Genomic DNA, 15,820 nt, shown 5'->3' with positions numbered 1-15,820 from the left:
GGCGGACCGAGTCGCTTGTCCAATGAATTAGCATTTTGATAAGTATTTTTTGGTCCACGCGATTGTGGTATTTGAGAAAGAAATTATATGTAAGGTGTCAAAAAGAGGTACAATTTAAAAACAATCAATTTATATATTTATTAACATAAATAGTGTAAGTATTGTCACAAGACTTCCGTATATTGTTGTTCCCGAAGAAACTGAAACAAAAAGTATGTTCTAATTGTACATTAGTTTAGAGCGGAGCAGTGTTTACCCAGTTGCTTACTTGCAACTCTCAACCGTGAGGTCATAGGTTCCAACCCTTACTGTGCATCAATGGACTTTTCTTACTACATTCAACTAATTTCCGATTGTATTGTTAAGGAAAATATCCCAAGGAGTCGGAATATTATACATTATATAGTGTATAAACTTTAAATTAGTAAAATATCAAAGAATATAATAGAAATAACTTATACACTTGTAAAAACTTATGATATACATTTATTCCACTGAGGAACTCAGATGTTCGAGCTTTCCTTGCCGACACTTGCGATCAGATAAATTGTTAATCTTACTCGCCGCCCTAACCAAAAAGCCGTTCCCTCTGTAATTGTTGATGACTTTCGGTGTATACAATGGCTGCATATTTTTTAGCGTCCTAATATACACACGGTTGAGCAGTGTTGCCGTAGTGGCTTCGGCGTGCGACTCTCTTCCCTGAGGTCGTAGGTTCGACCACGCGAATGCACCAATGGTTTTTCTTTCCATGTGCGCATTTAACATTCGCTGAACGATGAAGGAAAACATCGTGAGGAAACCGGCTTGACTTAGACCCAAAAATTCGACGGCATGTGTCAGGCACAGAAGGCTTATTACCTACTTGCCTATTCGATTAACAAATGATCATGAAATAGATACAGAAATTTGAGGCTCCGACCGAAAAAGGTAGCGCCATTGATTTATTTTATTATACACACGGAGTCACACCTTACATATTTATACATAACACTGAAAATTTAGTATTGGTCTGTTGTACCAGAAGAATACTTTCCGTTTCAGACAGGTTATAAATTGATGACTGAGACAACTTATAAAATGATGTACCAGAGTAGGATTTTCTTTGACACTTACCACAAGTATTCAGTGTTTCAGAATAGGGATGGTCGAAGTCACACTGGCAACGTCCATTTCTGCACGACACGACTCCTGACATATCGCTCAAGTAGCACTCGCTTGTACGTGAACAGCTTTCGAATAAACCTACAAAAGTACCGCCTTTAAACCTTTCTTTTATTACCTTCAGATTTTTGTATTGGTTTGGTCTTTGTACTTAGGAAATAAATAGATAAGACCCTTTTAAACATCTATCTACGCCTTTATAAGCACTCTACTTATAGATCCGGATCAGCTATACCCACTAAAACCACTTTGGGTATTTCCTCTTTAAGGTCCTCAACGTCGCTTGCGCATTCTACTGGGACTACTTACAGTCTATAAATACTTTACCAGTGATACGCCAGCATCTTCCATCTCTGTAATGATGATCGGCTATACACGCACATAAGCCGTCGACACAATCGACAGTTTCGCCCATGGTCGCTTTACACTGAGCTGATACAGTACAGGATGCATTTATACCGGGGGAAACTACAAATTAATTAAATCAAAACGGAGTTAAATCATAATAGTTGTAAAGTAGAAATATTACATTTTTAAATTTAATTAATTTTTTTTTATAAATTATACTAGGTATAATGTTTATTTGTAATAATAACAATCACATATAAAGTATTTACATTTTTTTTACCTACATAGTAATAATAAAATAATTCAAAACGATTAAAAAGAAAATTAAAACAAATTTATGGCAATATAAATATATAAATTCATTGAAAGAAATTTTTATACCGGATTAAAGCTATTTGTATTATTATAAACTTATAATTATTGTAAATAAATTTAAATAATTCCGACGTTTCGCGTGCTTTACAGCGTGCGTGGTCACGGTGACTGAAGACAAAAGGTGTTGAATGTCGAAAGTATCACAGCTGTAGAGAAAGTTGTGTTATCTGTATTTATTTCCCCGGAGTTGGTAACGACTAAAAGAGGACGGGTTTTGCAGAAATGACTTACGGTGTCCTCTTTTTCCGCGGATTGTTTGTCTTGGGGTTTTATTTTGGATATTATTGAATCCCAGGTGTTTGATAATTTTCTTTCAATGTGTAAAAGCTATGTTACTTGTTTACTGCGTTCATATAGAGCAACGCTACCGGGTGAGCCTTACCAGTATAGCACTGTTGCTCGTATCCCACAAGGCCGTCATGACATTGACAGGTCAAGCCATCAGTTGTGTTTCTGCATTCTGTGTTCTGTATTACGCAGTCTGTATCTTGGGTACAGGGTCCGCCAATAACTGTAGAAATACCTCTTGTACAGTCACCACCAAATAATAATTAAAAGCAGGGGTACTCGCTGAATGATTTGTAAGTTATTTCGTTCTTACCATATAACCAAGGAGTTCAAGCACCGCTCATTCGAGTGTATTTTTTTAGAACGGGGCCAAACAGGCAAGAGGCTCTCCTGATGTTAAGTGATATGTCTCATGGACACTCTTAATGCCAGAGGGCTTGTGTTGCCGGCCTTTTAAGAATTGGTAAGTTCTTGGAAAGATCCTAAGTCGAATTGGTTCGAAAATATTTAAGTGGGCAACTGGTTCAACAAAGTAGTGGTGTGCGGCAGAAACTGCCTTAAAATGCTCAGTTGTGGAACTTCGGACATCGAGGTTACGCGAATATCAAGAAGAAACACTACCTATCCAGAGCTTGATATATTCAGTAGTTTGCTGATCAATTTTAACAGCGTTGTTAAGTATCTATCTGATACCTAATTATTAACAATGGGGTTTAGGTACGTTGGTAGGTAGGCAGTGTAGGTCAAAAGCCTAGACTACTACTCATACTTTAGAACATGGCTATGTACGAATGGAGTTTTCTTTCTATGTATAACTAAATATTTTTAAATAGAAAAATAGTAAAAACTAAAATCTGTATATGCAAGATAACTGTTCACAGTAATTGTCATGTATTTTAGTATAGATAGATAGTAAATTACAGTATAAGTTAAAATCTATCTATCTATCTATTCTATCAAAGACAAAGTCAAAAATAATTTATTCATATATGTAACACTTATGAACGTCAAAAAAATGTTAATGTTTGTTTTTTTTAAATGTTTTACATTCAATACATTAAATGCTTCTAACTTTACAATGACTGCCAGTTCTCAAATCACGGGCGTAGAACGGAAGAGAAGAACTGGCAATAAACTCTCCGCCACTATTTTTAATCGCCAGGTTTTTTTGTTTTACACCACTGGTGGTTCTCATTAGTGCACAGCCGTGGATCGATCGATCTATGACCATGATGAGAGCTGAAGCCACCAGGCCAACACTGCTCCCAAATTGCCATATCAATAGAAATAAGCTGCCACATCGCCGAATGGGTAACTTTGATTATATCAGGACCTACCTGGAGCACAATAATCTCCTTCCTGCTGAAATCCCTCAGCACAGCTGCATTTGTTGTTGGTACAAATCGAATTCTGAGTCCCGTTACACTCTGGAGTCGCTTGACAGTCGTCACCGAGAACTGAAAACATTGAGTTGTCTACACCAGTGTTTCGCAAGGGGCCCACACCCCTGAGGGGGGCAATTTGGTTGTTAAGGGGGACAATTCGAAAATGAGATCGACGTTTTTGGTTTGAAAATTAAGTTAATGTGTTATGTTAATAATAACCTAGTGATTTCTTCCTAAAACCTATAGTTTTAAGTTTCTTTGTAATCAATTAAATGTTACGTAGGGGGTAGATGAAAGGTTGGAAAACATTTTTTTATGGAATATAAGATACAGGTATCACTTATACCTCGTCATTAAATTTAAATAGGTAGACATCCCTACTCATCGGAAAAGAAGAAAGAGGGGGTAGGCCGAAAGAAAAAGCCGACGTAAAAAACTCTCGATACACTTTTAAAATAGCAAATCATCATACAAAATGGCAAACAACACTTATTTATAGAATTATATATTAGAAACAGCCAGTCTAGCACTAGTCCCAGGTCCCTTTATCAACTAGATAATCGTTAACTTTATAGTAAGCCTTTTACACAGTTTGTTCTTTAATACATTTCTTAAATTTATTAAAAGGCAGAAATAAAAGACTCTCTGGGATTTTATTAAAGAAAAGTATCCCTTTTCCCAAAAAAGAATTAATAACTTTAGATAGTCTAGTGCGGGTAAATTGCAGCCTGCGTTTGTTAGCCGAGTATTAACATTATGCATATGTATAATACCATGAATGAATGATAAACGAAATAACGGCGCGTTGCCTTTGTTAATGATTGGTTGAACAGCATCTCTGGTTTCTCATACGCCAAGTGATAGTTATTTTCCAGAAAATTTAGTCCAAGTTCGCTGGTGAACACCAAGTATTTATGTCGCATTATATATATACAAGATCATAGAAGTCCTACCAAGTCCGGATGTGAGGCATAGTCCTTCGAACTCCGTCAGATGTGGCGGACAACTGCAGAAGCCCTGGCCCTCCTCATTCTTCACACACGTGATCTGCAGCTCTCCAGCCAAACAGTCGTTGTCTACTTCGCAACCTTCACCTACACCTGTAAAATAAAATCTCCTTCAGTGAATTCGCTACGAAATATTTAAAACATTAAATTGCAATTATGAGAATTTATTATTTTTAGGTTATGCCATTATTCGCGTTCATAAAATTTTTATATCGTGAAAAAAGGAATTTAGTACACAAAATTATACGCCCACGGTCCGACGCACAGCAGTGATGATCTTTCATACTGTTGAATTACGGCTGTGTACCAATGAAATTTTCTTTGTATATGGGTATTTAACACTTGCTCGTACGGTGAAGGAGAACATAAGAAAACCGGCATGTCTCAAATAAAAAATCTAACGTGTCAGAAGGCACCAACTGGTGTATAAAATTAAAATAATCAAAGAATGCGGATGCAATATATCGCCAAGATCCTGTTTCATCTGTCAACGTATTTTATATGTTTTAATGGATATTTGAAATTTGTATTTTCCCAGATCTAATGATCTCAAAAAAATATATCCACATTGTTCTTGATTAAAATTTAATTAAAACATAGGTTTATAAATAAGGAAAAAAAATCTGTAAAAGCATGAACAGGTGGTAAACGGGCAGAAAACTCATCTGATGTGAAGTTTGTATAGATATTCGTCACCGGAGTTTTAAGAATTGGTGCTCTATTTTCTTGAAGGACCCTAAGTCGAATTGGTTCAGAAATACTTCAGTGGGCTGCTGGTTCCACGAAGTAGTGGAGCGTGGCAAAAAATGCCATAAAACCCTTTAAAAATCGAGGTCATACGGGTGGAGGAGTTTCGTATTCTGCCTCCACATCCGATGATGAAACTCAGATGCAGGTATCCGAACAACTCTGAACACTCATCATGGTAAGTGCGGCAGAACATGCACCACACATCTCTTACTACAGAACACCCACTTCAATCAAACATTGCTCTCTCCTAGACCTCCCACCTGGTTCAATATATGGTTGGTGGACTCAGTTTCCACTTATTACATAGACATTACAAAAACACTAAGCAATAAAATTATCAAAAGAGAAAATTGAGAACCACTTATTATATTCATCGTGGCATCGTAAGTACCGAAATTCTTACCAGCAAACAATCTGCATATATTCCGATTCTGATCCCACACAGCATTCTCCGTGATACATTCACACGAACGCAGGCCCCAAGGCTCCCTTGGAGCACCACAACGGGACTGCGCCCCAAAAGTATGACAATGTGCGTCCACCATGCAGGAGTCCGTGAGTCGACGGGACACTGCAATATTATTTACATGTACAGCCATTGGTTTACAATAGTTATAACAATGTCTACAAAACTTAAGACACACAGAAGTGGAGGATTTAATGGCTGTATACACACATAGAAATTCGCACAATACACGAATTTATTTCCATTTAAGTTACAGAAGTCCCACTTTATATATAATTTTAGTAACTGACTAGTCCAGCCATAAATACTGTTACAAATGAAGATGCTGTAAGGTAATAATAAAATATTATTAAAACGCCTACATATTAAAGACTCAGCAATATATAAAAAAAATATACATTCTAACAGCACGCGACCGCCCCGATCTTTTCTTGTCTCTCTTCTCTTCCACAGACGAAGTGTTGTTGTATCTGTTGATCGTACGATATAGGTACGAACATACGGCTGATACCAAGCTTTAAAAGTGTCTGTCATTATGCAAGGCGATCACTGCAATACTATTTTCTTTAAGACCCCATTTCATATTGTAATTTGATAAAGGACATTGAACAATATGTGAAATGGCGCAAAATCGAAATAAGTTTTTAAAATAATATACATGTTCTAAATTCAAAATAAATAAAAAAGAGTTTTTATGTAACAATATTTATGGCCGGACTAAACGTAGTTTGTATAAAATAAACAATTTTAAATTTTAATTATCTTGCGAACACCATTTATGAAATTTAAACGCCAATTCATTACATTATTAGCATTAACTATACATTTTTTAGAGATAACATAAGCTAAATCACACATGTTATTTATAGAATACTTACCTATCAGCAAGCTTACCACTGAAATATCGTTGATTATCGAAAAAATAGTTGATAATTGGCTGTTTAAATAGAAAATTAGGTCATCTAAATAAAACCCAATTCAGAGGTATTAACAGAACGTTATTGAAGTGGTATTAACAGAACCAACTGTTATAAATACCATAATCTAGTCAACCGTGATTTATTTAGAAATCTTTTTCTATGCCTTACCACGTATACAGCTTCTCATATTCTCATGATAGAAGAAATTTGGTGGACACGAGCAGATGCCATCAATAACGACCGCAAGAATACCATCACATTGTTCAGGTGTGGATGGAGTACCGAGTTCTGCGAAAATAAATACAGTTAATTCCTTTTCAAAATCACAAAGGAGGTGACGTTTTCCCAATGCAAATTAATCTCCTTTTAAATAATTTTTCCCCTTCCTGACAAATTGTGTTTGTGCTGCGATAAAAAGAGACGGATGAGTTCTTGTGTTTAATTAGTGCAGAGACTGATTTAGTTTAAAAAAAAGATTGACTTAAATATACGTAGGTGTATTTTAAGAAAACAATTATGATAATTACTTAAAATTTTATCTAAATGGACAAAAATTTAATACGAAAAATGGAAAAGAGGAAGAGAGAGCAAGAGATGGGCAGACGATATAAAGAGAGTAGGAGGCACAATTTAGACAAGAAGAGCTAACATTAGAAAATAATGGAAGTAGCTAGGCCTATGTATCACAAGACACGCTCATCACCAAAACTGGCACATCTGATGTATAAGATTAAGTTTTGTTATGTAACTTAAACAAATATTTATGTATAATATACTTGGTGTCAGCAAAGTGGCCAGAAAGCTAGTTGATCAAACAGCTATCAGATGACTTAGATCGATGACGTTTTATTACTTATTGACTGTTAATCTTAATTTAGTACCACTTTAACAAATTTTAATGAAAAACAAGAACAGTGGAAGAGTGTAGTCATAATAATAATGGGAATTTAGCTGTGACTGACTCAAGCAATTACATTTTTAAAGAAATATTTTTTTATGTCAGATCATTGTTATATCATTTTTATTTCCACCAATCTATTGTAAGAATGGCATTAGCCAGCCAGTTTATTGAATGTTGTTACACATGTTACGGCTCAATATCTTTCAATCAATATCAGGACGCTAGTTAAACCGTGCTGTTTAGTTAAAAGGCTAAGCTCTTAATTGAACGGCTTTTTATATTTTTTTACGGCATTTAATGTATATTTCGCTAACTAGTTGCGAAATATACATTATATAGATAAGAATACCTAAGCTCCTGCAACACAATAAATAACAAAAAAAACATACAAGGATCTAATTTACGTATAAAATATAATTCCTTGTTAACCTGCGTAACATGTTCCATTGTATCTATAAAAGCCCGTTGGACACACACAGGCACCAAAAGTGCAGGTTGCAGGAGTGTCACATTCACTGTCATTTGTGCACGTTGTATTGTGAACTGATTCGACTTCTCGATCAGAGAGGGCGTTAGTCTCTTCAGTACTGAAGTATACTAGTTCATTTAAATCTGGAATAAACCATGTTAAGTAAATTAATTTTACAATGATTTATTGACTATACAGTATTTGCAATTATCTTAACCTAAATAAAAGAACTAATCCTAATAATAATAAATAGAAAATTAATTCAAACTTAAAAAGCTTGGTTCCTGTGGCAGTGTACCTTTAACATGCGTCACGCTACGCGCCTTTGACACTTCCAAATAATATTCAAGGTCATTCTTTTTATCGTCACACTACCACAAAGACTACTGAATGAATATCCACGATGCACAATATAAAGAGTCCCGTGTTGAACCAGATCAACAGACGAAATTGTCTCCAAGTGTGAGTACCATATGTCAAAAATATTCCGGATTTTCAGAAACAGGAAACAAAGTTCGTTCGTTTTTGAATTAGGCGTTTTATATTTTTTTTAGTATTCTATTATTAACACGGCATCTATATGAACGCGATAAACTGTAAGCTTTCACCAATATACAATAATTCTTGTTTTTATGGAAATTGACCGAAAAATAACTACCCAGGCGTAGCCGTGGTTCGAGGGTGTAACTATCGTATCACCATTATCTAGTTTTATTCATAATCTTACAGCTGCTGATTATGATACAGAGCTGATTTAGCCAAAGATGGAATATATAATATATATACAATAATTTGTTGTTGTGGTAGTGTGATACGCGAGGGTGTATGTGGGGTGTGCTCATGATGCAGGGGATTTAGAGCTTTGGATATTCTTAAGCAACATAGCAGAGAATGTTCCGGGATAGCTTAAACAACTGAACGATTTAGTGATCGTTGAATCTTCATTTATCTCGTTTATTAGAGATTTATCACTGAAAAACCAAGCTCTCGTTAAACGTAAATTAATCAATAAAGCTTTTTATAAATTTGATGTATATTAAATGATCTGCTTGCCCTTGACTTGCGAACTGGTAGTAAATGTAAAGTTAGAATCAATTTAACATATTTTCTGACGTTCATAAGTGTATTTGTTTACCTATATGAATAAAGGTATTTTAAGTTTGAGTTTCCCATTTCCTACATAGTTTGAGCTTCTAGTTTTCTCTTTAATTAGGAAAATAACCTTGAATATCGTTTCGAAGGTTCAAAGGCATCTCGCGTGATGCATGTTAATTAAACCATGATTAAGCAAATATTAACGTTTAAATTACTTAATTAACCGAACCCTATTTTGTGTTAAATGTTACTTTGACCTTTATATCTTATTTATTTTCATTAAGTAAAGTTTCTCATGTCCTATAACCACCAGATGAAGCAGAGGACGGCCAAGGTGAGTCTACATTGCCTCCGGTCTTGAGTCTCGTATTTCAGCTCGCTCCAAGTCTTTCCGGCCCTCTTTGGCTCATCTGCAACTGTACAACGCCAGGTTTGCTTGGGACGGCTACGGAATATGATTGGCGTCCCATCGGAGTGTATGGCCTTAATTTCCATTTGCGTCGCTTGATCTAATCGAGGTTTATCGGCAGCGCTCACAAAAGTTGCTCGTTTGAGATCTTCTTGAGCCAGTCTACTGGATATCTATATCCAGAATACGATTGTCGAGAAGTTTCAGGTTTTCGTAATTCTTTTAGTAGGATAGCAATCAGCCTTCTGTACATGAGACATATTTTTCTTCACCGTAACGAGTGTTAATTGTGCTTAGTAAGGAAAATTCATCGGCTGACAAGCCGTGATTGGCCAAACTCTCTTCAGTTATAAAACTATGTAAATCGTGCTTAAAAATTGTTTGTAGTCTAGAATTTTACACCAATCCAGCTTCAAGAACGAAGCAAGGTTTTGAATGTACTACGGTATCTTCTAATCTTGACAATGCTGATTTATTGCCTAAGAATTCCCCGAAAGTCGGCTACCCGTCTAGTATGTAATAAATTTATGTACATATTCATAAATTCACGAACTTGTTGGACGATAAATAGTATTTATAATATTGTCTAAAGACAATGAACAAAGTTTATAACGTAATGGTGTTCTGGCAAGGGCTGAGCTATAGGGAGGACCCAACTTCAAAGAAGGAACCAGTCTAGTCAAGTACAGTTCTCGCGACTGGCACATGGGCGTCTCCTGCGAGACTCGGACCTCGGCTTGGGCGAGACAGGATGGAAGCTCACCACATTGAACCAAATAAGGAAACTCGCGTTCCCCAGTGAAGACGGTTTTTTGTACTAATTTGTTTTTTGCTTTGGACAAATGACTAAAGCCCAGAACTTCTTCATCCTCAGCGGGAACTGCTTTATAAGCGCGTTCAGGTCACGTTATTGTAGTAATTGTAGTTTTCGCTACAGTATGTTTCTATTGTTTATCTGTTCGTTAATATAGATCAAAACTAATCAATCAATGACAGAAATCAAAATCATTAAGAAATAGATTGGGATGTCCTATTTTAATACGAAGTATCTGCACACATTCTCAAACGAGCGCGAGTACAAATTTACGCGCCCTGCATATTATTGCATGTGACACTGATTTAATCGCATATGGCCTTAATTCACAACAAAAAGTTTAGGTTTTATGGTTTCTTGTTCTGTTTGTGATGTTCTTAGTTTAAATTGTGTATTAATAATTTTTCTATTGTATTAAGTAACTATATAGAAAATAAATAAATCTTTTGTTGGAATTCTCTTCAAGAATGCCATAACAGACAGCGCATATGTGGTAGACGCTTATAGTATCTTCAAAAATTATGGTAAAGAATGGTTCAATTTTGAGATACTTACCAGATTAAAAAACGAGAGTCAGTGCTCTAAGGGTCTCATATCATGATCACTACAATTGAAAGAATCATAACTTTATTGTGACTTACTTAATGTATCGGACCTGTCATCGGACCTGACGGTGCAGTTAAAATGTCTTATATCACAGACTGCGTCAGGGAAATGACAATCTTCATTCACTACGCAACCGTCGCCTACAGCTGTAAATGTTAGTACACTTAAATCTGTTATGTATAAAAAAATATTTTATTTAATACTAGCTGCCCCCGCGAACTTCGTTTCTCCTTAATGTGGTTTTAGTTAGCCTTAATACCGTGACACGAAAGAATAATTTCACTGTATTATCGTCACTATAACTTGAATTTGATTTACACTTCGGTCTAAGTAACACTTGGTTGGCTATTTAACACCAAAAATTAAAAATAATTTAATTTCACGGTATTTCGTTTACAACAAAATAAATTTAATTAATACTTTAGCCTCAATAACACGTGGTAATCATGATATTGAATTGTTTTATGACACGTTTGTCGGTTTACCATAGCAGTGCCATCTATTGATTACTTACTCAATCCAGTCGAAAAGTATCGACATCTGTTAGAATCTTTTGGAGTTAACAGGTAATTGTGACTATCAATTAATTATAGACAAATAATTTGCAATAAAATAAAATTGCAACTATAATTAAAGATCTAAGCTATCCTATCTCTTAAGTTGGACCAGACTGCTCACGGTGTGCCAATTTATTTTAAAATCGGTTAAGTAGTTTAGGAGTCCATCGCGGACAAACATCGTGACAGGAGATTTTTATATATATTAAGATTTAAAACCAATATTTTTTTTAGTCTTTTTACCAAAACTATAAAAGCTGGAAGGGAAAGAAAAGAAACCAGAAATGTATAGCAATAACCATCAAGAGAGCCCTAGTTGATAACTTTTTCTCACTTTGAAGTGATTCTGTATTTTATTTGTGATTTAAAAAAAAATCTTTCAGATATCATCAAAATACCGTTTCCAATTTTTCTGCACTCGCCCCTCTGACGTTCGTAATATCCGTCAGCACACACACAAACTCCATCACACTTGAGGGCATATGGGTCGCGTGGTGTTGTGATACACTCCTCATCTCTTTGGCAGGTCTCCCTGTAGTCCCTGCTCCTCCAGCACCGTCCGAGGAAGTAGTGATTCCCTTCCATGCATTCACATGTACCCTCTGTAACAGCAGGAGCTTTAATTTGCGTTCTATTTTCAAATGTCTATTGAACATATGTGTATAACAAAATGAACGCCATGTATTTCCGATCAAAGACAATTGTCAACTCCAAACAACGTCAACAAACGCCTGTTGTATTGAAAAACTTATCAATACGTAATATTTGTTTTAAGATAATCATAATAAAATACATTTTAAAAGTTAGATCCGTGTATTGGTTTACTTTTAATGTTGTCATTTCCTCGCTGTATTGCGATACTTATTCGTTAAGCGAGAAAGTCACTGGTGGGACGAGGCGCCGACTAATATAAATCTAATTAGCGCCTGTGAACTACATCTCGGAGGAAATCATCTCTCCAAGGAAAACAATATCGAAGAGTACAGACTCATTTATTTTTCGCCTAATCTGTGGCCACGTCTTACACGTTACATTATTATTATTTATATATACATTATTTATATTAAAAGTCCTTCAAGAGTTAGAATCGTTTATATCCGATATATGTACTCACGGATATATATATAAGATAATATACAAGATATTTAACATTTGAGGAAATGTATTATTTTACCTGTATTGTTATCTGTACGTCTACATTCGTAGTTGATCCACAAACGGCTGCACTGGTTTGTTTCGAAGCATGGTGAAGTGTGATATGGGGCGACTGAAAGAATAAACTTGAAAGTCGTCCTGAGTTTCCCAGCAAGAAATCAATTATGTCGTATAATTTATCTAAGTAATTGGTTTAACAAAGCAATGTTGGCATCTAAACCTGAGGTTGTTTGAACCCCGGCTCGTATGGTGAAGGAAAACATCGTAAGGCATGCAATTTGTTTGTTTGGCAATTCGATTATGGACTCGGCGTTTTTCATTATATGTTTAGAAAATTTACTTACTGTGTTTTACAATTTCCTATTATCTTTCTGAAGCCTCTCATTAAAGTTTCTTAAGTGAACAATTCAATATTTAATATTATTATTGTTACATAATTATAGATAAGCTAAGGTGGGGAAAAAGGTTTGGAAACTCAAAATAACTTTACTCATATATGTAAACAAATACACTTATGAACGTCAGAAAAGAAGTTAAATTAATTGTAAATTTACATTTACTACCAGTTCGCAAGTCAAGGGCGTAGAGCGGGCAAGAAGAACTGGCAAGAGACTCTCCGTCACTCTTTTTAAGTTTTGAGTTATACAAATTGTTTGAACTGGAGCAAATCAATCCCAAGGATTAGGTTCATTTAAGTATTCGTCAAATTTATAAAAGAAACACTGCCTTAGACGAGCTTTCCATTCTTAGCTTGTGTGGAAAACTTATAATAAATTTATATATTTATGGACATTTCCACCAAAAGATGCAAAAATTACTGTTAATAAATTTGTAGATTCAAACTCACCGCCAACACACCGTGTTCCTGTAGAAATGGCTTCCTGTCCCGCGGGACACTGGCATGATCCAGCAACACACACACTACCAGCTTGACTGGAGCAATCTAGATCACTCGTGCATGTCCATAGGGACACAGACACGTGGATAAGAGCCACTGAAAAATATTACCAAATAGGAGACTTTTCATGTATTTTTTTTAAACTTCCTGAAGTCGCAACCCTGGTTTACAAAATTGTACAATGATATTTGTATCGCTATCCTTATTAGGAGTTCGACTATAGTGCACATTTGTACAAATTTTATTCCTAATACTTAATTATTGACGTAAAGGAATTATTTTTTTTAATGTAACAGGGTATACCGGCAGTAGGCTCACCTGATGTTAAGTGATACCCATGTTATAGACATTGCCAGAGAGCTCGCAAGTGCTTCCCTTAAAAGAATAGGAACGCTCTTTTCTTGAAGGTTCGCGACGAATTGGTTTGGAATTACATTGGTTCCACATCGTCATAAAGACATCTAGAATGTGTCTAACACGTGGTGAGACAACTGACCCCTAAATCAAAGGCAATATTATGCAATATAATATTGTTTTTGATAACTTTATAGGTATCCCACATAACGTACAAAGCACTAATTATAAATCCTCTCGCAACTTGACAAAACATTTAAACTAGTTATTTTTTATTAATTAACAAAAAAAATTGCTGGTGTATTGCTTGAGCTTTAACGGTAACTTTGTCGTTATGTACATCAGACAGAAAAGATTACCAAATGTATAAATCTGGTAATCAGATCCATAAATGTGTGGTCTAGACTTGCGTAAGAATATTAAAATAAATAATTATAAAAAAGTTAAGAACATTTTTCCACCAGTGTTACCATTGAATTCATTTTCGTAATTAATTAGAATTGTATGATTTACAATTTTTTTATTACCAGCCAGTTGGCTGGTAATAAAAAAAAGTAATAAATTGACAGATAATAATAATTAACTCTTACCAAAAACAATGACCACTTTGTCCATTGCACATTGACTAATACGTTATATCGAAGATTAAACACCTGTTTGATAACACTGATTGTATTTTTAAATTATCAATAGATTAGGTATTTATAAAAGCATATACGATTCACGCGGATATACTCGAGTGATATCAGCCTTGAGCTGACAAATATATCGAAAGCAGTAAGAAATATATTAATAATATGTTAAGTATACATGTGACATGATTTTTATAATAAACTTGGTGATTAAAAACAGTTGTACCCTTGATTTGTAGAAGAATAACTTTAAAGAAATTTGACGTTCATGTACATTATCTTACCAAAATAATAAGAACGTAAACATAAAGAAATATTTATCTGGTCTGGAAGATCTGGTGGTTTCCTTGTTTAACGAATAAGTATCACACTACAACGAATAATGCTTAAAGGTACATTGCAACAAGGACCAAATCTTTTAAATTTTCTATTTAATTTTAATTGATATTATTACTATGTAGGTTAAGAATATTGTTAATACTGTATATTTGTGCGTTGGTAATAAATCACTTAACTATAACAATATATAATACCTATATAATACCATAAGACCTTATTTAGAAACACTCAGCTATCCAACTGGCTTTACAACTCTATCTGAATGATAAATTATTAAAACTTAACATACAAATTATTCATATTTATATTACCAAGTATAAATTCCTCAATCTGCTGGCTCCGCGGCCCAAAAAATGTCTTGGCCTTCGATAAAAAAACTTGCAGCGTTCCTTCTTCTTCTTACTTGTGCTGTCCCACGGGGAAATTTCTGGCATTCAGCTCACACGTCATGCTTGTGAACAGGTGCCGCTACCGGAACTGGACTGCGAGGTTTCCATCCAGTTTTGCAATTTAATACAAAACCGCATCTCCCTCCTGTCTGTTTTCTTCTATCGATGTTTGCTATAGTCATTTTGTATGATGATTTGATATTTTAAAAGAGTACCGAGAGTTTTTTACGCCGGCTTTTGCTCTCGGCCTATGTTCTTTGCCGATGAGTAGTGATGTCTACCGTCTACAAATTTAATGATGTGTAATAAGTGATACCTCTATATTATATTCCAAAATAAACAATTTTTTTTATTTTTTTTACAGCGGGTAGTCCTTCACTCTGTCTACCCAAAGGTTCTTAGGTCCACCTACTGGTCTCCTACCACTAGGCCGCCTTCCTTCACCGCCTGGTCTTGATCCAATATATATTGACGAAAGATAATTTAAAAAAGTAAATAT

At 35.1% G+C, this 15,820-nt stretch overlaps 1 protein-coding gene across 1 annotated transcript; it reads right to left on the bottom strand.

The window, feature by feature from the left end:
- Nucleotides 1-113: 113 nt before the first annotated feature.
- Nucleotides 114-14,605, bottom strand: LOC123715766 (tenascin-like). Its single transcript, XM_045671039.1, has 14 exons — nt 14,552-14,605; nt 13,557-13,703; nt 12,729-12,821; nt 11,953-12,156; nt 11,033-11,143; nt 8,034-8,216; nt 6,872-6,991; nt 5,721-5,888; nt 4,514-4,660; nt 3,513-3,632; nt 2,270-2,398; nt 1,492-1,632; nt 1,117-1,245; nt 114-200 (listed from the first exon to the last, which is right to left on the bottom strand). The coding sequence occupies exons 1-14, from the start codon at nt 14,574-14,576 to the stop codon at nt 130-132; spliced, it is 1,788 nt and encodes a 595-aa protein (XP_045526995.1). The 5' UTR covers nt 14,577-14,605; the 3' UTR covers nt 114-129.
- Between the last annotated feature and the right edge of the window lie 1,215 nt (nt 14,606-15,820).

The sequence above is a fragment of the Pieris brassicae genome, chromosome 10, assembly GCF_905147105.1.
Source record: "Pieris brassicae chromosome 10, ilPieBrab1.1, whole genome shotgun sequence".
Taxonomy (NCBI): Eukaryota; Metazoa; Arthropoda; class Insecta; order Lepidoptera; family Pieridae; genus Pieris; species Pieris brassicae.
The sequence above is the reverse complement of the archived record's forward strand: the minus strand, read 5'-3'. Positions and strand labels throughout refer to the sequence as shown.

Coding starts and splice junctions, on each gene's coding strand:
- LOC123715766 (XM_045671039.1), bottom strand. CDS start 14,576: ATGGACAAAGTGGTCATTGTTTTTG. Junction 1,633..2,269: donor CGAGCAACAGTGCTATACTG/GTAAGGCTCACC, acceptor ATTAATTTGTAG/TTTCCCCCGGTATAAATGCA. Junction 1,246..1,491: donor AAGATGCTGGCGTATCACTG/GTAAAGTATTTA, acceptor GTACTTTTGTAG/GTTTATTCGAAAGCTGTTCA.